The sequence below is a fragment of the Phyllobates terribilis genome, unplaced genomic scaffold (genome assembly GCF_046119375.1).
Source record: "Phyllobates terribilis strain yellow unplaced genomic scaffold, ASM4611937v1 Scaffold_9__5_contigs__length_417890890, whole genome shotgun sequence".
Lineage (NCBI taxonomy): Eukaryota > Metazoa > Chordata > Amphibia > Anura > Dendrobatidae > Phyllobates > Phyllobates terribilis.
Genome location: NW_027362769.1, coordinates 280,073,764 through 280,096,880, shown reverse-complemented (window position 1 = coordinate 280,096,880; position 23,117 = coordinate 280,073,764). Strand labels below are relative to the sequence as shown.

The 23,117-nt window shown below is 42.2% G+C and overlaps 1 protein-coding gene across 3 annotated transcripts in view; it reads left to right on the top strand.

The window, feature by feature from the left end:
- The window catches only part of VPS16 (VPS16 core subunit of CORVET and HOPS complexes), a 334,351-nt gene that overhangs the window by 231,783 nt on the left and 79,451 nt on the right, over nucleotides 1–23,117 (top strand). For 2 of the 3 annotated variants that reach the window (XM_073647834.1, XM_073647832.1), the window contains one exon: nucleotides 18,621–18,698. The exons of the other annotated variant lie outside the window; for it this stretch is intronic. In XM_073647834.1, the coding sequence (XP_073503935.1) occupies nucleotides 18,621–18,698 (78 nt within the window). The remainder of the gene's footprint in view (nucleotides 1–18,620; nucleotides 18,699–23,117) is intronic. 3 annotated transcript variants of the gene reach the window in all.

The following is a 23,117-nucleotide window of genomic DNA, read 5'->3' as shown; positions in this document are numbered from 1 at the left end:
GGGAGAATGGAGGGAGAGATGACCAGTTCCTTACTAGGTGTAGGGATTAGGGGGGGTTAGTAGAAAGTGGAGGACTATAAGGGAAGACAGTGAAAACATACAGAAACATTGTTTACTTTGACTGTTTACTCTCTTTTAAGTACATAGTTAAAAGAGGGTATAAAGTGTGGTTACCTGACTCCTGCCCTGACTAACTGCTGAATGAAGTAACTGCACACACTTAGCGCCAATGACACTTTGCACAAGAAGACACGTGCATGCACCCCACCCATGTGCACCCCTTATGCTGCTTCTAGATTTATAGGGTAGACTATACCATCAGGTGAGGGGCATTGTGGGAGCTGCTTGTGGATAAATTAACAGTTGATCAACACTCCAGGGGATGGATGGCTAACTGATCAAAGATGGAACTAACACCATGCTTTGCTACACAGTATGACACCTTCTACAATGAGGGAAGGACAGACATACAGTACAGATTAAAAGTTTGGACATACCTTCTCATTTAAAGATTTTTCTGTATTTTCATGACTATGAAAATTGTACATTCACACTGAAGGCATCAAAGCTATGAATTAACACGTGGAATTATATACTTAACAAAAAAGTGTAAAACAACTGAAAATGTCTTATATTCTAGGTTCTTCAACGTAGCCACCTTTTGCTTTGATGACTGCTTTGCACTCTCTTGGCATTCTCTTGATGAGCTTCAAGAGGTAGTCACCGGAAATGGTCTTCCAGCAATCTTGAAGGAGTTCCCAGAGATGCTTAGCACTTGTTGGCCTTTTTGCCTTCACTTTGCGGTCCAGCTCACCCCAAACCATCTCGATTGGGTTCAGGTCTGGTGACTGTGGAGGCCAGGTCATCTGGTGTAGCACCCCATCACTCTCGTTCTTGGTCAAAAAGCCCTTACACAGCCTGGAGGTGTGTTTGGGGTCATTGTCCTGTTGAAAAATAAATGATGGTCCATCTAAACGCAAACCGGATGGAATAGCATGCCGCTGCAAGATGCTGTGGTAGCCATGCTGGTTCAGTATGCCTTCAACTGTAACTTCAATCCCGAACAGTGTCACCAGCAAAGCACCATCACACCTCCTCCTCCATGCTTCACGGTGGGAACCAGGCATGTAGAGTCCATCCGTTCACCTTTTCTGCGTCACAGATATGGTGGTTGGAACCAAAGATCTCAAATTTGGACTCATCAGACCAAAGCACAGATTTCCACTGGTCTAATGTCCATTCCTTGTGTTCTTTAGCCCAAACAAGTCTCTTCTGCTTGTTGCCTGTCCTTAGCAGTGGTTTCCTAGCAGCTATTTTACCATGAAGGCCTGCTGCTAGTGATGAGCGAGTATGTTCTGTTAACCCTTTCGCCGAGTATACTCGGGACGAGCACCGAGTAGTTACAGATGCTCGGTGATATGTTTGAAACACTCCCGTGTGCATGATTTGCGACTGTTTGACAGGTTTAATACATGTGAGGAATGTGTAAGAAATAGACATTCCTCACATGTATTAAACTTGTCAAACAGTCGCAAATCATGCACACAGAAGTGTTTCAAACATATCACCGAGCATCTGTAACTACTCGGTGCTCGGCCCGAGTATACTCGGCGAAAGGGTTAACAGAACATACTTGCTCACCTCTACCTGCTGCACAAAGTCTCTTCTTAACAGTTGTTGAAGAGATGTGTCTGCTGCTAGAACTCTGTGTGGCCTTGACCTGGTCTCTAATCTGAGCTGCTGTTAACCTGCGATTTCTGAGGCTGGTGACTCGGATAAACTTATCCTCAGAAGCAGAGGTGACTCTTGGTCTTCCTTTCCTGGGGAGGTCCTCATGTGAGCCAGTTTCTTTGTAGCGCTTGATGGTTTTTGCAACTGCACTTGGGGACACTTTCAAAGTTTGCCCAATTTTTCGGACTGACTGACCTTCATTTCTTAATGTAATGATGGCCACTCGTTTTTCTTTACTCAGCCGCTTTTTTCTTGCCATAATACAAATTCTAACAGCCTATTCAGTAGGACTATCAGCCGTGTATCCACCTGACTTCTGCACAACGCAACTGATGGTTCCAACCCCATTTATAAGGCAAGAATTCCCACTTATTAAATCTGACAGGGCACACCTGTGAAGTGAAAACCATTTCCGGCGAACCTAGAATATAAGACATATTTTCAGTTGTTTCACACTTTTTTGTTAAGTATATTCCACATGTGTTACTTCATAGTTTTGATGCCTTCAGTGTGAATGTACAATTTTCAAAGTCATGAAAATAAAGAATAATCTTTAAATGAGAAGGTGTGTCCAAACTTTTGGTCTGTACTGTATATCAGAAAGTAATGAATGGAATGCAACAGATAACATATAGCACAGATACATCAAGCAGAAATATTATACCTTTAAATTGTTTCAGGGGAAATGGCAGCAGATGACAGATAGAACAAGCCGAGATATTATGCCTATGTGAAGAGAGAAGAAGATGGGTGTTGGTCCACTGCCGAATGAAGTAACTGCACACACTTGGCGCCGATGACACTTTGCGCAAGAAGACATGCATGCACCCCACAATATAAGCTTAATGGGCTACTTGTGGAACTTATAGATCCCACATTTTTTCTGTGTGTTCCTAATGATCAGTGTGCAGATACAACACTCCTGTAGGAGACTATAGCTCCAATTCCTTAGGTAAAAAAATAGATGGATGTCTTCATTCCAGCGTTCCTCATCTTAATTCAAATTGGACGACTCTGTGGTTGTCAGATTATCAATGACACTCCTTCTGTTCCTCCATACATTACATAAAGATAACCCTGTTCTTCCATAACGAAAACTATTTCTGGCCTGAATATTAATGTCAGCGTCTTCACCAGGTTCTCCTATCCTACGGTCCATATCTCCAATTTCTTCAGATAATGCTTTATTCCAGGGTATCAATTGAGGCTTCTCCTCTGCACGCATTCTCTATGGCCGCTCTTTTTCCATTTTTTTTCAAAAGTTCTTCCCTATCTGAGGGGCCTCCAATCTTGTCCATTCTGTCAATGCCACCATGGTTCACTTGCTTTAAACATGAAGAAGGTTAATGTATGAAAAACGGAAGTGGATGTGAGAGCTCCAAGGGTAAAAAAAAACAATAAACAATTCATACAATTCATTAAAATAGAGGCTCCATCCTAATCCCTACAGTGTCTCACAAGCTCTGTCTGGGTGAGAGGAGCATTTTGAGACCTTTCTGGTGGAGCTACGATGTCATGGTGAGTTCCGGCCTACATGAGAGACTGAGACCATGGTCTTAACTGCTCGGCATCCAGGCTCTGGAGGAGGAGGCCAGCACTGTTATCTTAGTGTTCGGCAGGCAGTGACCCACAGCAGGTAGACATCGGAGGTGAGACGAACTGTGTGGGCATAGGGGAGAACCGCCGGTACGCAGTAATCAGAGGGAGTGCAGCTGGTACTGATGTCCTGCCAGGGCCCGAGCAGCCTTCACTGCACATAAGCTGCTGTTCAAGGGTAATTACCCTGTGCATATTTAAATCAGGGCTGGAGGGAAACCCAAACCAGAGCCCAGCTCTCTCTCATACTAACAGAAGGGCTCCGCTGACAGATCAGCTGTGACACTTCAGCAACCCCCTGGCGTCCTGCTCAGTATCCTGGTGGCCTACAACAATAGCAGCCTCTCTATAAAGGCCTCATCACACAGGCCTGATTGTATTACAAAACGCTGGCAAGTGCTGGAAGATTTCAGCACTGTGAGAGTTAATACCACTGGGGCTCACCTTGACAGTACACCATTGCCATCTAGTGGTCATCCACCATAATTTCCTCCTGAATGTCACAGGTGTGTCAGGGTTGACACTGAGTCATACGGTGTCCGGCTGTAGACTGTTGTTGCGTTTGGCCTTACAAATATCTCCCTGATCCTTTTATGATTTAATTCCTCTCTTTAGGACCCAGCAGGGATTATACCTTTCCCTTTAGGACCCTGAGGTATCCTCACCTTTCTGCTGTTAATCAGCACTTCCTTGCTGTGTCCTTAAATACACTCCGATTTCTCAGAGTTGCTGGTGATAGCGTGTTATACCTATTCAGGCTTGGGATTCTAGTAGTCGGCTAGAATTACCTTGGAGTTCCTTCATGGATTGTTGCTGTGGCTTCTCTGGAGTGATCTTGGAGCTAAGTGTATTCTCCTGTTTGTTTTCCCTGTGTACCTTAGTTGGTAGTTGACCCACTCTGACTCAGTGCTCACCTCTCCCGCTGCCTACCTAGGGCCTAGCCTTAGGGTCAGCTAGGGCCAGGTTTCCTGCTTGGCAATAGGTGTAGCGCCTATTTAGGGTTTATAGGGAAGTTAGGGTTTGTTGTTTAGATCTGTTTAGGGGTCTCCACTCTCCCTTTCCCTAGTGGTAGGTCTCCCTCACCTTTTCCTGTCGTTATGCACTGGGTTCTCTCCATACCTAGCATGACACTCAATCACTACTGCTGACTTATTCTGCTATAATCGGACACAGACCATCTGAACTATTATAGATGAGTGGCATCCATAGCACCACTTTTAATAGGTCTAGCCAATAAGCAAACCGATCAACATTTAACTGACACATCCCTGACATCCAGTGACCATACGCTGAAGCACAAAAGAATTTTCAGATAATAAATCTAATTGGCCCGTGTTTAGTGTATATTACCCTAAGCGGCATGCGACGTCTGTTCCCATAAACATTTGGGGTTTGCATGAGGCTCAACTAAGATGAAGTGAGAATAAAACAAATTTTGTGCTATATCTGCCCGGACACCTGACATGGACTCTTTTCATTACCTATGCTCTCGGGAATGCCAGGGAAGCGTCGAGAAAAAGAACCTTCCCAGTGTGCAAGACCAATCTCTCTTTTTAATGTGGACATTAAATTATTTGCGAAAATGATCGCGTGTGGTTTATCCCCCTTACTTACAGATATCATTCACCCAGACCAGGCGGGTTTCATGAGAGGGAGAGAGGCTAGGGACAACACCACAAAGGCATTGAACATTAATACATAGTTAGAATAAAGTCCCAACCTTTTATGTTATTTTCTAGAGATGTAGAAAAGGCCTTTCATGGGGTGAACTGGTTCTTAATGGATGAGACACTTCATGGAATAGATTTAAAGTTTAATATGTCAAGATGGATTTCTGCCCTATATGCTACACCCACCGCCAAAGTAAAAGTAAATGGAGTTCTGTCACAGGACTTCATCATATGCAATGGCACACGCCAGGGTTGCCTGCTCTCACCTTTAATTTTTATACTTACTATGGAGCCCTTTAATCAAAGGGTTCGAGTTAGCATTAACATTATGAGACCTAACATCCGCAGTGCTCCTACCAAGATGGCAGCTTACGCAGATGATCTGCTGTTTTTCATTAACAACTCGGTCATTTCTTTGCCAAGCCTGATGGCAGAATTCCATTTATACAATGGCTTATCTAATTTCAATACGAGTCGAATCCGAATCAATTTCTTCGAGTCGAAAATCCTGAATATTAATATCTTTGTCTACAGTAGCACCTTTGAAAGAAACTTTTAGTTTTAAGTAGGCTAATTCCGGTTTAAAATATTTGGGAATCGTCCTACCAAGAGACATAGATTTGACATACTCGCTTAATTTCCCTAAATTACTACAATCGGTGAGGGAGAATTGCTCAAGATGGACGAGAAATGCTTTTATGTGGTTCAGGAGAATTGCATTTTTCACAATTAACATTTTATCCTGAATTTTATCTGTCATACAAGCTCTCTCTATTAGGATTCCCACGTCCTTCTTCAGGAGTGTAACATCAGTACACACCAAGTTTATTTGGGCCGGCAAACCTCCTCTTATTAGAAGAACTATATTATATCGCTCCAAATCTGCAGGGGGTATAGTGCTGCCCGACTTCAGATCTCACTATATTGCCTCCCACATGTCTAGGATATTGGATTGGTGTACAAATGGCCCTGGAAAAGCATGGGTCAGGATTGAGCAAAGCTTTGCAAATATCCCTCTCATATCGGCCCCCAGGTTGGACTCTTCTTTGCTCAAAGCGCTTAAAACACATCCAACAATTGGGGCTACTCTGGCTTGCTGTTCCCTTACTGTAGTGCGTGACCACATCATACTGCAATGCTCTTACATGTTTTCCATTTTGGGCAATCCACTTTTCTCCCCAGGTCTCAAGGATGGGGTTTTCAGAGTTTGGATAAATAGGGTCCATTTCAGAATTTGTCATTTTGGAGCAGAACACTCTTGGCCTTTAAAGGATCATCTCCTTAGTATTTCTTCACCATCCACCCTAGATGCATGGAGAGTAGGTCAACTGTTACATTTTTTTCAGTCACTCCCTCCTAGAGCCTTCTTTAATAGTGAGAAAATGAAGTTGGAGACAGCTTGCTCAAGTGTAGGACCTCTGAGGCACACCTTGTCATTTTCATACTCTACTGATTAAGCAACCAGACCTTCCGCTTGCCAGGTTTCTGACGCAGTGGGAAGGGGATTTAGGCCTCTCTCTATCAAAAGACCAATGGAGGCAAATTTTTTACTTTAACGCATAAAGCGTTGATTTGCTCTCTTTTCCAGGAAGACGGTTATAAATTGCTGTCTGGGTAGTATAGAGTCCCGTCTCGACTACATTTGATTTTCGCAGAGCCAAGTCCCATGTGTTGGAGATGTGGCAATGAGGAAGGGGATCTTCTATACATTTTAGGTCATGCAAACTAATCACTCCTTTTTGGGACAAAGTACAATCAGTGATATAAGTTCACTAATCTTGTGACTGACCTGACTCCTGCTCTTGTCCTTCTCCATCACTCCGACATCCCTCTAAAAACATACCGGCATTCTATACTGACGCATCTAACTGTGACGGCTCAGGCGTGCATCCCCCTGTTTGGAAAAAATACACCGCTCCAACAATCGTCCTTTTGATTTTCTAAAATTAATGAGGTGCTGTTGATGGAGGAATCGATTGCTACAGCTAACAATTCCTACAACCGTTTTTATAAAACTTGGTTTCATTGGCTCGAGTTTAGATTTTCTGCAGAGTACTGGGCATATCTCAAGGATCACCAAACACAGGACCCTTAGGCTCCACTATCAGTATTTGGTCAATATTCGGTCAGTGTTTTTTCTCAGGAGTGGGAGCCAAAACCAGGAGTGGGTGATAAATGCAGAATTGGTGCACTTTTTTTCTTTTATACTTTTTCTCTGATTGTTCCTCATCTGGTTTTGGCCACCCTTCCTCAGAAAAAATTCTGACCGAATACTGACCAATTACTGATAGTGCGGCTGTGGCCTTAGGCTGAGTAACCACCTCCCCTCTTTCCCTTTCTTTCTTCCCCTGTGCTTTCTCTACTGCTTTCTTTTCTCTCTTTATCTGCTTTGCTTTTCTCTTGACTTACATTCTATATTTAGTGGATGTTATAAAGAAACTATAAATAAACTTCATATTAGGTCATTTTATTGTATAACTGTTACTAAGAATTTAGTATGACTATTGACCTCAATGTCAAGATGTTATATTTCTTAAGATCACCTACAGTGGGTACGGAAAGTATTCAGACCCCTCTAAGTTTTTCACTCTTTGTTTCATTACAAGCCATTTGGTAAATTCTAAAAAGTTCATTTTTTTCTCATTAGAGTACACTCTGCACCCCATCTTGACTGAAAAAAAAACAAATGTAGAAATTTTTGCAAATTTATTAAAAAAGAAAAACTGAAATATCACATGGTCATAAGTATTCAGACCCTTTTGTTCAGACACTCATATTTAAGTCACATGCTGTACATTTTCTTGTGATCCTCCTTGAGATGGTTCTACTCCTTCATTGGAGTCCAGCTGTGTTTAATTAAACTGATAGGACTTGATTTGGAAAGGCACACACCTGTCTATATAAGACCTCACAGCGCATGTCAGACCAAATGAGAATCATGAGCTTAAAGGAACTACCCAAGGAGCTCAGAGACAGAACTGTGGCAAGGCTCAGATCTGGCCAAGGTTACAAAAGAATTTCTGCATTACTCAAGGTTCCTAAGATCACAGTGGCCTCCATAATCCTTAAATGGATGAAGTTTGAGACCACCAGAAGTCTTCCTAGACCTGGCCATCCAGCCAAACTGAGCAATCATGGGAGAGCCTCTCCTCAGTGCAAGACAGATTCTCTGGTGTGATGAGACAAAGATAGCACTTTTTGGTGATAATTCTAAGCGGTATGTGTGGAGAAAACCAGGCACTGCTCATCACCTGCCCAATACAATCCCAACAATGAAACATGGTGGTGGCAGCATCATGCTATGGGGGTGCTGCAATTGAAGGAAACATGAATGCGGCCAAGTACAGCGATATCCTGGATGAAAACCTCTTCAAGAGTGCTCTGGACCTCAGACTTGGCAGAAGGTTCACCTTCCAACAAAACGATGACCCTAAGCACATAGCTAAAATAACAAAGACGTGGCTTCAGAATAACTGTGACCATTCTTGACTGGTCCAGCCAGAGCCCTGACCTAAACCCAATTGAACATCTCTGGAGAGACTTGAAAATGGCTGTCCACCAACATTCACCATCCAACCTGACGGAACTGGAGAGGATCTGCAAGGAAGAATGGCAGAGGATCCCCAAATCCAGGTGTGAAAACCTTGTTGCATCATTCCCAAGAAAACTCATGGTTGTACTAGCTCAAAATGGTGCTTCTACTCAATACTGAGCAAAGGATCTGATTACTTATGACCATGTGGTATTTCAGTTTTTCTTTTTTAATAAATTTGCAAAAATTTCTACATTTCTGTTTTTTTCAGTCAAGATGGGGAGCAGAGTGTATTTTTATGAGAAAAAAAATGAATTTTTTAGAATTTACCAAATGGCTGCAATAAAACAAAGAGTGAAAAATTTAAAGGGGTCTGAATACTTTCCGTATCCACTGTATATGGACATTGTATTAAGTTACTACAGCCATCTACACTGTGTGCAGAATTATTAGGCAAATGAGTATTTTGATCACATGATACTTTTTATACATGTTGTCCTACTCCAAGCTGCATAGGCTTGAGAGCCAACTACCAATTAAGTAAATCTGGTGATGTGCATCTCTGTAATGAGGAGAGGTGTTGACTAATGACATTAACACCCTATATAAGATGCGCATAATTATTAGGCAACTTCCTTTCCTTTGGCAAAATGGGTCAGAAGAGAGATTTGACGGGCTCTGAAAAGTCCAAAATTGTGAGATGTCTTGCAGAGGGATGCAGCAGTCTTGAAATTTCCAAACTTTTGAAACGTGATCACCGAACAATCAAGTGTTTCATGGCAAATAGCCAACAAGGTCGCAAGAAGCGTGTTGGCCAAAAAAGGCACCAAATAACTGCCCATGAATTGAGAAAAATCAAGCGTGAAGCTGCCAAGATGCCATTCGCCACCAGTTTTGCCATATTTCAGAGCTGCAACGTTACTGGAGTATCAAAAAGCACAAGGTGGGCGATACTCAGGGACATGGCCAAGGTAAGGAAGGCTGAAAAACGACCACCTTTGAACATTAAACATAAGATAAAACGTCAAGAATTGGGCCAAGAAATATCTTAAGACTGATTTTTAAAAGGTTTTATGGACTGATGAAATGAGAGTGACTCTTGATGGACCAGAGGCTGGATCAGTAAAGGGCAGAGAGCTCCACTCTGACTCAGACGCCAGCAAGGTGGAGGTGGGTTACTGGTATGGGCTGGTATCATCAAAGATGAACTTGTCGGACCTTTTCGGGTTGAGGATGGAGTGAAGCTCAACTCCAAGACCTACTGCCAGTTTCTGGAAGACAACTTCTTCAAGCAGTGGTACAGGAAGAAGTCGGTATCGTTCAAGAAAAACATGATTTTCATGCAGGACAATGCTCCATCACATGCATCCAACTACTCCACAGCGTGACTTTCCAGTAAAGGTCTTAAAGAAGAAAAAATAATGACATGGCCTCCTTTTTCATCTGAACCCCATAGAGAACCTGTGGTCCATCATAAAATGTTAGATCTACAGGGAGGGAAAACAGTACACCTCTCGGAACAGTGTCTGGGAGGCTGTGGTGGCTGCTGCACGCAATGTTGATCGAAAACAGATCAAGCAAGAAAACATCAAGCAACTGACAGAATCTATGGATGAAAGGCTGTTGAGTGTCATCATAAAGAAAGGTGGCTATATTGATCATTAATTTTTTTGTTTTTGCATGGCAGAAATGTTTAGTTCTAAATTTTGTGCACTGATATTGGTTTTCCTGGTGAAAATAAACAAGTGAGATGGGATTATATTTGTTTTTTATTAAGTTGCCTAATAATTCTGCACAGTAATAGTTACCTGTGCAAACAGATATCCTCCTAACATAGCCAAATCTAAAAAAAACCACTCCGACTTCCAAAAATATTAAGCTTGGATATTTATGAGTCTTTTGGGTTGATTGAGAACATAGTGTTGATCAATAATAAAAATAATCCTCTAAAATACAACTTGCCTAATAATTCTGCACACAGTGTATGAATGTGGCACCCTTAGTGCCTCAAGTTTTGTTTGTTTCTTATGTAACTTAATAAACAATAATAAAGAAATAATGAAAAAGGTTAATGTATTAATAATTTACTAAGCCTGCCAGGAACCTTATAGAAACGATGAACCTTTTTTCCCCCAGATCTGGTTCTGGCCCACTTACCAGTAGCAATCTCTGGTTTTGATACTTATTCACTAGAGGAAAATCTGGTTCCTTCTTCTCCAGATGGCTCCATTTTACCTAATGTGCTTATCATCCCTCTATACTGATGGCACCACAATGGCCTTATTGGCAGTGGAACTCCCATGTTATATTTCTTCAGGCCAACATTTCCTGGCATCAGCTTCACAGAGAAGTCTTTCTTTTTCAGGCTTCTATTCTCCACCAACTTCTTTCACAGCATGACTGTTAGAGCCTTTTGTTTCCCTTAACAAATTATCTCAACCGGACAGTAAGCCGAATTGCATTTTAACCTTTACCTCAAATCTCAAACATTTATTTTGCTATTAGACAAAGCAACTCTTTTCTTCTCTTAGATTTATGTTTGTACCTATCCTGAAAGAATTGGACCTATGGTCTTGCTATCATATCATCCCTCGCATACAGATTTTTCACAGCATGGCCCTTCATGGTCATCTGGTCCTGGTCCCATGCATCCACACACAAAAAAATCTAAATTTGGCCAGCACATCCTAGCAGAATGAAGCAACTGTTGCCCGGTGCAGCTGTTGTATATTTGTCAGCTGTGTATATGTTAAATAGCAGAAATGTAGTATACATTTCATATATTCAGTGTTTGCATACAGTATGTATTGGCACTTACAATGTGCTCCTGCACTTTTTGAGATCTATCCATCCTAGCAGAATGAAGCAGGTGTTACCAGGTGACATTCACAATACAATATAAATAACATGTTTATTTGAGTGGCTAGCCATAACAAATTTGGCAATACCAGTTGTGTAGGATTTTGGGGGTTTTCAGAACAAAAAATGTAATTAAAGTAAGAAAGGATACATATAATATACAATTGTGCGTGTGCAAGATAGATATATAGTTATGTGCAAAATAATAGCAGTCTAACATCACTAATGTGTTTAATTACTGATTTTGACAGAAAAGACTATACAACATGGGAAAAAAACTCATGACTAGGTGTAAGCGAGCAATGGGCAATCAACAGTGATGACATGCACTCTGCTAATTGGGTGTAAATGGCTCTTTTAATGAAAGGTCGGGTGTTCTAATTAATAGCAGTGCGGATTTCAATTAGTGAGGTCATTCATTCTGTGAAGAAACGGGTGACAATTATGGCCCTTATTTACAGAAGGAAGGCAGCAAATGTTGCACCTTCTGGTTTTAGCTTTTACTCAGTGAGTAAAATGGGTCGTTCCAGACATTGTAGCGAAGAAGAAACTTTGATCAATAAGTTCATTGAAGAGGGGAAAACATATAAAGAAGTGCAGAAAATAATTGGTTGCTCAGCTGAAAAGATTTCCAGTGCTTTAACATGGCAAAGAAAACCCGAAACATGTGGTAGGAAAAGAAATACTACCATTCACATAGATCATATAATAATAATAATGGCAAAGAAGCATGCAATGATCAGCTCCAGGGAGATCAAAGAAGATCGATCGTAAAACATGGAGGTGCAAGCATAGTGGTTTGGGAATGTTTCTCATAGTATGGAGTTGGGCCCATTTATCACATACCAGGCACCATGGACCAGTATGAATATATCAAAATTCTGGAAGAGGTCATGATGCCTTATGCTGAAGAAGAAATGCCCTTAAAATGGGTGTTTCAGCAGGACAACGACCCCAAAAATGCCAGCAAGCAGAAAACATCCTGGTTCCAAACCAACAAGACTGTGATGAAACATGGCCAGCCCAGACCTCAGATTGAAAATTTGTGGAGTGATATTAAAAATGCTGTTTTTGATACAAAACCTAAGAATGTAAAAGAACTGAGGAATGTAGTCCAGTCTGCTTGGACAGGAATATTTTTTTGCAGGTGTCATATGTAAAGGTTACACAACTAAATATTAGTCCAGTGATTAACAGAAAAGCTAAGTCTGGCAATAAATTTCAGTTTATACTGTAAATATTTGAGCTTATAAATGAAAATGCAGATACTATTTTTTTCCCAGCCTATTATTCCTTTTTCTCAATTTTCAGTTTAAAATTATTTTTTTGTTCATGTTTTAATTAGCCTGTATAGGGATTACAATCCCATTTATGCATGTGTCCTCTTCCTTTTTTGGAGGTTGTTGCCCTGTCTTTTTAAATGTTGTTTTTATTTTTCTGATTGAATAAAAATTATATTTTTATCATTAAGATGGAATCTCTTGTTTTCTAGACTGCTACAGTACAGACTAAAAGTTTGGACACACCTTCTCATTTAAAGATTTTTCTGTATTTTCATGACTATGAAAATTGTACATTCACACTGAAGGCATCAAAACTATGAATTAACACATGTGGAATTATATCCTTAACAAAAAAGTGTGAAACAACTGAAAATATGTCTTATATTCTAGGTTCTTCAAAGTAGCCACCTTTTGCTTTGATGACTGCTTTGCACACTCTTGGCATTCTCTTGATGACCTTCAAGAGGTAGTCACCGGAAATGGTCTTCCAACAATCTTGAAGGAGTTCCCAGAGATGCTTAGCACTTGTTGGCCCTTTTGCCTTCACTCTGCGGTCCAGCTCACCCCAAACCATCTCGATTGGGTTCAGGTCTGGTGACTGTGAAAGCCAGGTCATTTGGCGTAGCACCCCATCACTCTCCTTCTTGGTCAAATAGCCCTTACACAGCCTGGAGGTGTGTTTGGGGTCATTGTCCTGTTGAAAAATAAATGATGGTCCAACTAAACGCAAACCGGATGGAATAGCATGCCGCTGCAAGATGCTGTGGTAGCCATGCTGTTCAGTATGCCTTCAATTTTGAATAAATCCCCAACAGTGTCACCAGCAAAGCACCCCCACACCATCACACCTCCTCCTACATGCTTCACGGTGGGAACCAGGCATGTAGAGTGCATCCGTTCACCTTTTCTGCGTCGCACAAAGACACAGTGGTTGGAACCAAAGATCTCAAATTTGGATTCATTGGACCAAAGCACAGATTTCCACTGGTCTAATGTCCATTCCTTGTGTTCTTTAGCCCAAACAAGTCTCTTCTGCTTGTTGCCTATCCTTAGCAGTGGTTTCCTAGCAGCTATTTTACCATGAAGGCCTGCTGCACAAAGTCTCCTCTTAACAGTTGTTGAAGAGATGTGTCTGCTGCTAGAACTCTGTGTGGCATTGACCTGGTCTGTAATCTGAGCTGCTGTTAACCTGCGATTTCTGAGGCTGGTGACTCAGATAAACTTATCCTCAGAAGCAGAGGTGACTCTTGTTCTTCCTTTCCTGGGGCGGTCCTCGTGTGAGCCAGTTTCTTTGTAGCGCTTGATGGTTTTTGCTACTGCACTTGGGGACACTTTCAAAGTTTGCCCAATTTTTCGGACTGACTGACCTTCATTTCTTAGGCCACTCGTTTTTCTTTACTTAGCTGCTTTTTTCTTGCCATAATACAAATTCTAACAGTTTATTCAGTAGGACTATCAGTGTGTATCCACCAGACTTCTGCACAACACAACTGATGGTCCCAACCCCATTTATAAGGCAAGAAATCCCACTTATTAAACCTGACAGGGCACACCTGTGAAGTGAAAACCATTTCCGGTGACTACCTCTTGAAGCTCATCAAGAGAATGCCAAGAGTGTGCAAAGCAGTCATCAAAGCAAAAGGTGGCTACTTTGAAGAACCTAGAATATAAGACATATTTTCAGTTGTTTCACACTTTTTTGTTAAGTATATAATTCCACATGTGTTAATTCATAATTTTGATGCCTTCAGTGTGACTATGAAAATTGCACAGTCATGAAAATACAGAAAAATCTTTAAATGAGAAGGTGTGTCCAAACTTTTGGTCTGTACTGTATATATCGTGCTGGTTTAGATTCTGGTTGTTAATATTTTTTTGAGCAGCCTATTATTCCCTTTTCTCCATTTTCAGTTTAAAAATGTATATTTTGTTCATGTTATTTGGAATTGAATGTGCAGCTCCTAATGCGTATGTGACGCGCCCCCTGGGCCGTGGGGTACCCGGAGCTGGGCCGGTAGATGCTGGGGGTTGTAGTCGCAGTGGCGGTGACCTGGACCGTGACCCAGGGCGGTCAATCCAAGGAGAATGATATGTATAGGTTTTTATAATGTCCGACTACGCCACCTGTGAAGTGCGGCTAATGAGGCCGCCGCTGCGGAACAGTCCTCTGAAGCTGATGGTTTGGCGGCAAGGGTGGTATAACTCCCCACAGGAAGAGTGTAGCTTCAGGGCAGTGTGTGTGGATGATGGTGGTTATGCTGAGCGTTGTAGTGCAGTGAGGGATGGCGCAGCAAGTAACACAGAGACAAGATAGTGCAGTCCCAGGATCTTTACTCACAGTTATTGCAGTCCAGATTACAGGGCTCAATGTAATTGCCCACGTCGTTCTGTGTTTACTCAGTGAGGGGCTCAGTCCACCCTCGGGTTTTTCCAGAGCACTTAACAGGACCCCTTTCTATGTGCCTTCCTCAGCCGTCTTCCTGCGCTGGCTCTCACCCTCCTGCCCTGCGCCTCACAGTCAGTGTCCCAAGCCGGTGGCCTCGGGTCTTGGGGGGCGACCTGCAGTCCCCTGGGCCCTATGTGGCCACCTTTTCGCCGATTGTTAACTGTGGTAGTGGGCAACTGCATCCTGAAAGTACAGCCACCTCCGGTTGCTAGTTGGACTTAAAGTATCCGTGCTAGTTAAGGGGCCGGTCCCCTCTGCGGCTTGATCCTTCCACTGTCTTGTAGATTCGGGCGTACGGGTGGCCTCCAGCACTGCCCGTACCCCTAGGATCCCCCCCCTCGTTCCTCCTGGAGCCTTTCCTGCTCCCCTTCTCTTCCCAGACCTTGGCCTCACTGTGTAGGCCCGCCTCTGGAGCAGAGCTCGTACAGAGCCTCTGCTCCTGTCAATTCTCTTCCTCTGACTGAACGAACCCTGATCTAAGATCGTTCCCTATTTTATACGACTTCCTTTTAAGTGCTCCCAGGATCTACTTCCTCCACCCCATCCACTACATGGTTCCCCCTCTCTAGGTGGTTCCCCCCACTCCAGCCAGGGACCAGGGACTGTGCTCTCCCGTAGGAGCAATCTCGCCCTGTCCCCCGGAAATGTGGTGTAGTGAATGCAGGTGTTAGGGTCCTGAGCTGTACTCCTTCCTTACCTGAGAGTGAGGTACCACACCTCTGGATGAGATGCAATACCTCTGTGGCGACCGAACCCTCAGGGGCGCCACGTATGTATATGGAAATAAATACTATTATGAGGATTGAGCTTGTTCTCAGTTGTTTTCAATACACTGCTATTATTTTGCACATATTTATATTTTCTTCACTGCCCAATGGTATAAAATTCTGTGACGTTACCTGTGGTGTCAATATGATAAGTGCACCCCCAGATGAATTTGAGAGGTGTAGTTTGTAAAATAAGGTAATTTATGAGGGGTTTTGCTGTTCTGGCACCTCAGGGGCTCTGCCAATGTGACATGGCACCCTCAAACCAGTCCGGCAAAATCTGATCTCCAGTATGGCACTTCTTCCCTTCTGAGCTTTGCACTGTGCCTCAAAAGTAGTTTTTGACCACATATGGGGTATCGGTGTACTCAGGAGAAATTGCACAACAAATTTTGAGGTCCATTTTCTCCTGCTTTCCTTGTGAAAGTGAAAAAATTTGGGGCTAGAACAATATTTTTCTGGAAAGAATATTTGTTTTTTCATTTTCACAGATCAACGTTGTAAAATTCTGTGAAGCACCTGTGGGTTCAAGGGGCTCACCACACATCTATATAAATTTCTTGAGGGGTCTAGTTTCCAAAATGGGGTCACTTGTGGGGGTTTTCCACTGTTTAGGCACATCAGGGGCTCTCCAAACGTGACATGACACACGCAGACCATTCCATCAAAGTCTGTTTCCAAAATGTCACTCCTTCCATTCTGAGCCCTGCTATGCGCCCAAACAGTAATTTTCCCCTACATATAGAGTATCTGCATACTGAGGAGAAATTGCACAACAAATTTTGGGGTAATTTTTCTCCTGTTAGCCTTGTGAAAGTAAAAAATTGGGTCTAAAGTAAAATTTTTGTGAAAAAAAGTTAAATGTTTATTTATTCCTCCCACATTCCGTTAATTCCTGTGAAGCACCTGAAGGGTTAATGAACTTCTTGAATATGGTTTTTCAGTACCTTGATGTGTGCAGTTTTTAGAATGTTGTTACTTTTGGGTATTTTTTTGTCATATAAACCCCTCAAAGTCACTTCAAATGTGATGTGGTCCCTAAAAAAATGTTTTTTGTTGGAAAAATTAGAAATCGCGTGTCAACTTTTAACCCTTAACTTCCTAACAAAAAAAAAATTGTTTCAAAAATTTTGCTGTTGTAAAGGAGACATGTGGGAAATGTTATTTATTAACTATTGTGTGTGACATAACTCTTTGATTTAAGGGCATAAAAATTAAAAGTTTGAAAATTGCAAAATTTTCCAAAGTTTTGCCAAATTTCCAATATTTTCACAAATAAATGCAAGTCATCGAAGAAATTTTACCACTTTTATGCAGTACAATATGTCACGAAAAAAACATTCGCAGCATCAGGGGGATCCGTTGAATCGTTCCAGAGTTATTACCTCATAAATTTACACTGATCAGAATTGTAACATTTGGCCTGGTCATGAAGGTGAAAACAGGCTTTGTCGGTGAAGGGGTTAAAGTGTACCTGCTTCCCTAAGTGTTCTGGGTTTTTGTTTTTTTTAATAAAATCCACCATCTGAATCCAGAGGTATGGGCCTTATTATGTGCTGATTTTTATTGTAGTTTTTCAAAGGGGCATGGTTGAAAGTGTAATAATGCAAAGCAGCCTAAGGCTATGTGCACACGATGCAGAAATGAAGCAGAAAATTTCTGCATCATTTCTGCATCTCCCTGGCAGAAAAAACGCATGCAGATTGTGCATGCGTTTTTCCTGCAGAATACATGCGGATCCACATGCAGATTCACATGCGTTTCCGCATGCAGATTGACGAGCGCTTTCCAGGCGATTTTAGCATCACCTGGAAAGTGCTTGACAACTAGGTCACACTATATAAATCCATGCAAACAGCATGGATTTATACAGTGTGACCCGAGAGAGTGTATATACTTACCTCCGATGGCCCGTGCTGTCCTGCTTTACACTCCATTTTCCCTGCTGCCGGCAACTTTGAATTGAAAGACCTGCCGACGTCAGCGTCACGTGACCCGTCACATGACTCTGACGTCACCGCAGGTCCTACAACTCACTGCAAGTGCCGGGAAGCAAGCAGGAGTGCTGCGCGGGCCGACAGATGGTAAGTATATATATATTTTTTATTTTATTCTTGTTTTTACAGCTTTTTTAATGGTACCTGGGTGTGGAGGAGACTCTCCTCTCCTCCACACCCGGGTACCATCCGCACATTAGAACGCGCCAATTACGCAAGTACAGATGCAGTCTTGCGGAATTGGCGCGTTCTAATGCAAGTCAATGGCGGCGAAAACGCCGCGTTTCCGCAAAATTAAATGACATGCTGCGGATTTTTGAGCGCAGCGTTTACGCTGCGGAAAAATCCGCATCATGGGCACAGCACATGTGGATTTCAATTGGGGAACATTGCTTCCCTTCTACCATGCGTTTTTCATGCGTTTCCGCAACTGCAAAAACGCCGCGGAAACGCATGAAATACGCATCGTGTGAACTCAGCCTTAGACACTTCTCCCAGAGAATCCTGTGAACCACGCCCTCTTAATAAAGACCATCAAAATTAGCACTAAATAAAAAAAAGTGCTTATATGTCTGGATCCATATAGCAGATCTAAAAAATGAAAAATAAATGTTACTCAGGAGAGCAGTGGGAATAAATAAGAGCAAAAACTGGCTACTTTTGACTTAGTGACATGTTCTCTTTAAGTTGATGAATGGCAAAGATTGGATTTTAACTATACATGTATCCATTTGCGCAGAGTGTTGAAGGCCGTGTTGCAGAGCTACAGAATGCTGTAGATGAGTACAATAAAGGAAAAATTGACTTGGCTGCTAAGGTGAGAAAATAGTTTGTCAGACGGAATTTCAGTTTTGTATAATTTTTTTTACAATGAATCTACTAGTATTTACTATCCTTGGTCTTCATAATTTTTATTTATCATTTTGTTGATAACGTTGAGCCACAGGGAATTTTATGGAGAGATTCTCTCTTTTGTTGGTAGGAAGTGTGGGGTGGGATTGTCTTTTTCATTTTTTTTTTTATTTTACATTGATCAGCAGAAAAACTGACCTTTGTTACATTTGGCAATCGATCGTTGTGCAACTTTTAATTATCCAGAGCAGTTTTGATACATTGAAGGGAATCTGTTACCACAAAAACTCTATTAACCTGCAGATAAGGGTTTAATATGCAGGTTAATAGCGTTACTAAACTGCCCAGCGCCTATATTTAGCCGAACGCTGCGGGGAGAAAATGAACTTTATTCCCCCCGCAGCACTCTGGTTTCAGTCACAGGGTCGCCGCCAGCTCAGTCACAGCTCTGAGTATACAGAGTATCGGCTGTAACCGCATCCCCTGCCCTGACTGAAAGCTGGCCCCAATGCAGAGCCAGTGACCCTATGAACCTATCAAACTAGACCAGACATCACATGCTAACTGTCTTTAGGGAGCCACAATAATATATTGTGAATCTTCTGAAAATATTTTGTTAGGACTAGGTGGGCATGGCATATGACATACACACGTGGTCAAAATTGTTGGTACCCCTCGTTTAGTGAAAGAAAAACTCACAGTGGTCACAGAAATAACTTGAATCTGACAAAAGTAATAAAATAAAAATATATGAAAATGAACAAATGAAAGTCAGACATTGCTTTACAACCCTGCTTCCACAGAATTTTTTAAAAAATTAAACTCGTGAAATAGGCCTGGACAGAAATGATGGTACACCTGAAAATAATGTGACAATAGGGACATGTTAAATCAAGTTGTGTCCACTAATTAGCATGACAGGTGTCTACAATCTTGTAATCAGTCAGTGGGCCTGTATATAGGGCTACACATACTCTCTGTGCTGTTTGGTGACATGGTGTGTACCACACTCAACATGGACCAGAGGAAGCAAAGGAAAGAGTTGTCTCAGGAGATTAGAAAAAAATTATAGACCAGCATGTTAAAGGTAAAGGTTATAAGACCATCTCCAAGCAGCTTGATGTTCCTGTGACTACAGTTGCAAATATTATTCAGAAATTTAAGATCCATGGGACTGTAGCCAACCTCCCTGGACGTGGCCGCAGGAGGAAAATTGATGACAAATCAAAGAGACGGATAATACGAATGGTAACAAAAGAGACCGGGATAACTTCTAAAGAGATTAAAGGTGAACTTCAAGCTCAAGGCACATCAGTGTCAGATCGCACCATCCGTCGTAGTTTGATCTAAAGTGGACTTCATGGGAGACGACCAAGGAGAACACCATTGTTGCAAAAAAATCATAAAAAAGTCAGACTGGAATTTGCTAAACTACATGTTAAACCACAAAGCTTCTGGGAGAATGTCCTATGACAGATGAGATAAAAATGGAAGTTTTTGGCAAGGCAGCGCTATGTTCACAGACAGAAAAATTAAGCATATCAAGAAAAGAACACTGTCCCTACAGTGAAATATGGAGGAGCCTCCGTTATGTTCTGGGGCTGCCATGCTGCATCTGGCACAGGGTGTCTTGAATCTGTGCAGGATGCAATGAAATCTCAAGACTATCAAGGGATTCTAGAGAGAAATGTGCTGCCCAGTGTCAGAAAGCTTGGTCTCAGTCGCAGGTCATGGGTCTTGCAACGGGATAATGACCCAAAACACACAGCTAAAAACACCCAAGAATGGTTAAGAGGAAAACATTGGACTATTCTGAAGTGGCCTTCTATGAGCCCTGTCCTAAATCCTATTGAACATCTTTGGAAAGAGCTGAAACATGCCGTCTGGAAAAGGCAACCTTCAAAGACGAGACAAACAGTTTGCTCATGAGGAGTGGGCCAAAATACCTGTTGAGAGGTGCATAAGTCTCATTGACAGTTACAGGAATCGTTTGATTGCAGTGATTGCCTCAAAAGGTTGTTCAGCAAAATATTAAGCTAAGAGTACCATCATTTCTGTCTAGACCTATTTCATGAGTTTAATTTTTTTTTAATTCTGTGGAAGCAGGGTTGAAAGGCAATGTCTGACTTTCATTTGTTCATTTTCATAGATTTTTAATTTATTATTACTTTTGTCAGATTCAAGTTATTTCTGTGACCATTGTGAGTTTTTCTTTCATTAAGTGAGGGGTACCAGCAATTTTGACCATGTGTATGTTCAGAAACTCCCTCATTCAATAAAAATTGTCTAGACCATGCTAAATAAATTCATGTACCTAAATATTATAGAATCTGAAGATTTTAGGTGTAAGACATCTGGCTCTGGTGCTTCTATCTCATTTACTTTATCAGTTCAACCCATACACATTAGTTGGCTGGTTTGACTGACTTTCCTCCTATTTGTACAGACTCCTTTAGGCTATCCACTACATATGCTAAGTCTCAGTTTCTATTATTATATTTTTTAACATAATGACAATTAATCGCAGCACAGAATGGAATTATGCCTGGCTGAAAGCACAACATTGGACATACTGGTATAATCCCTCTCACTCTTCCCCCTCCCCTATACCATTTGTCAAAGTAGAAGAGCTCGCAGTTTAGAAAGCTGTTGCTGTGCAAATGGCAGTCCACACAAGAAGTGGCAAACTCTATTATCCAGGCTAATTACCATACCAAATGAACCTCCTGGTAAGAGAGACATGGGTGACAAATAGACACCTTTGAACATATGGGCCAGAGATTGAAAGAGACAAGGAAACAACTCGTTAAGGCTTCAAAGAGAATGTACCTCACTCCGTACAATAGCCAGGACATTCTCATTTGCACGTGTCGAATCTCCAGTCTCTTAGGCACCGGAATGAAACATGGAATATCGGAAGTTCTATAACTCCGATTGTGATGGGACACATTTTTAGCGGCGGGACTAACTAAGGAACAGATACATATTTTTCTGTACCTGTGCGCCCTGCCGGTGAACTGTAACGCAAGAGGGCAAACATAACCAACAGCAGTTATGTCATGTTTGGTCTCTAAAGAAAGGTAAAATCGCAATAAAAAAATATGGCATCACTTGCTAATTTCTGCGATCAACCAGCGAGGAGATATCGCAGAAACTAGAAATTCAATAAAACCATGAAGGGCGGAGACCAGCCCACGTGAGGTCATCACAGGGGAGTGTATGGGCAGCGCCCCCTTCGCCATAAAAGATCGAGCTGAATATTGATCTATACTCATGCTGGGAGATACATATTTGTGTAAGAAGTGGACCCGTTCCATAACTGTCCATTTGAGCGCTCCCCTCGAGCTAAACTGAATTGTCTCTGCGATCGGTCTGTTAAGTTCTTCTATTAATCCCTTTTTATTTTGTTTAACTGTATATGCTGTATTGTTTTGTCCCCCTTTGTAAAATATTTTGTATATTTTTCAGAAACACTGCCTCCCTTTGAATTAAATACAAAATTTAATAGTCCGGTTTCTTCTGTTCTGTAATTACTCCTCCCCCGAAGCCATATACGCTACCAGAAAGCAGGCTTCCAATCAGGCCTGTAGTGGATTTTAGATCTTTTAAAAATGAAACTGATTGGTGGTGGTGGCAAATAATCTTAATTGGGTTATCGTGAAGCTCGCAGTGATCGTACGGGGGCATATACACATATTCTATGCGCTGGAATTCGGAGGTGTGTACGCCATACGCTCACTGCTCACTTGCCCATAGCTACGTGGTGCGTAATCGGGATTGTGCTTGATCACTGACAAATTGGTGGCAAGCGGTGGGATATTACAAAACATCAATGGCTGGATTGAGCAATCATTCCTGTGACGGAAAACTTGCACGGCTCTTGCGAGAATTCTGTGCAGAGTTTTAAGGAATCAGACTCAGCGTTTTAATATTTTTTATCTGGGACATTACTGTACGTGTAGTAGTTGCATCCCCCCCCCCTACTCTTGTTTTTCTGTCCTATCTTTTGTATGGCAATGATGGCTACGCGTGGAGAGCCCTGGTATAACCAGCAGTCAAAGGACACTATCACTGCCCTCTGTGAGCTGGAACAGGTTGACCCCACGAGCAAAACCAAGGCCCAAATGATTGCTGAACTGCTGCAAGGGGCCGCAGAGCCATTCCGACAGCAGAGCCCTGATAATGGGGCGGCCAGCCAAGGCCCGGATGGCGCTGCTGCAGGGGTCCCACCTGTGATTGCCAGCCATACCCGTAGCCAGGGTAGTGTGGACCCCCACCTGCCGATGGCCTTGGAGCAGCTCGCCGCAGATGATCGTGAAGGACGACTGCAGCTGATCCTGAAATTCTGAGAGAGCTAAGCGACAGGCCCAAGCTGAGAGAGCCG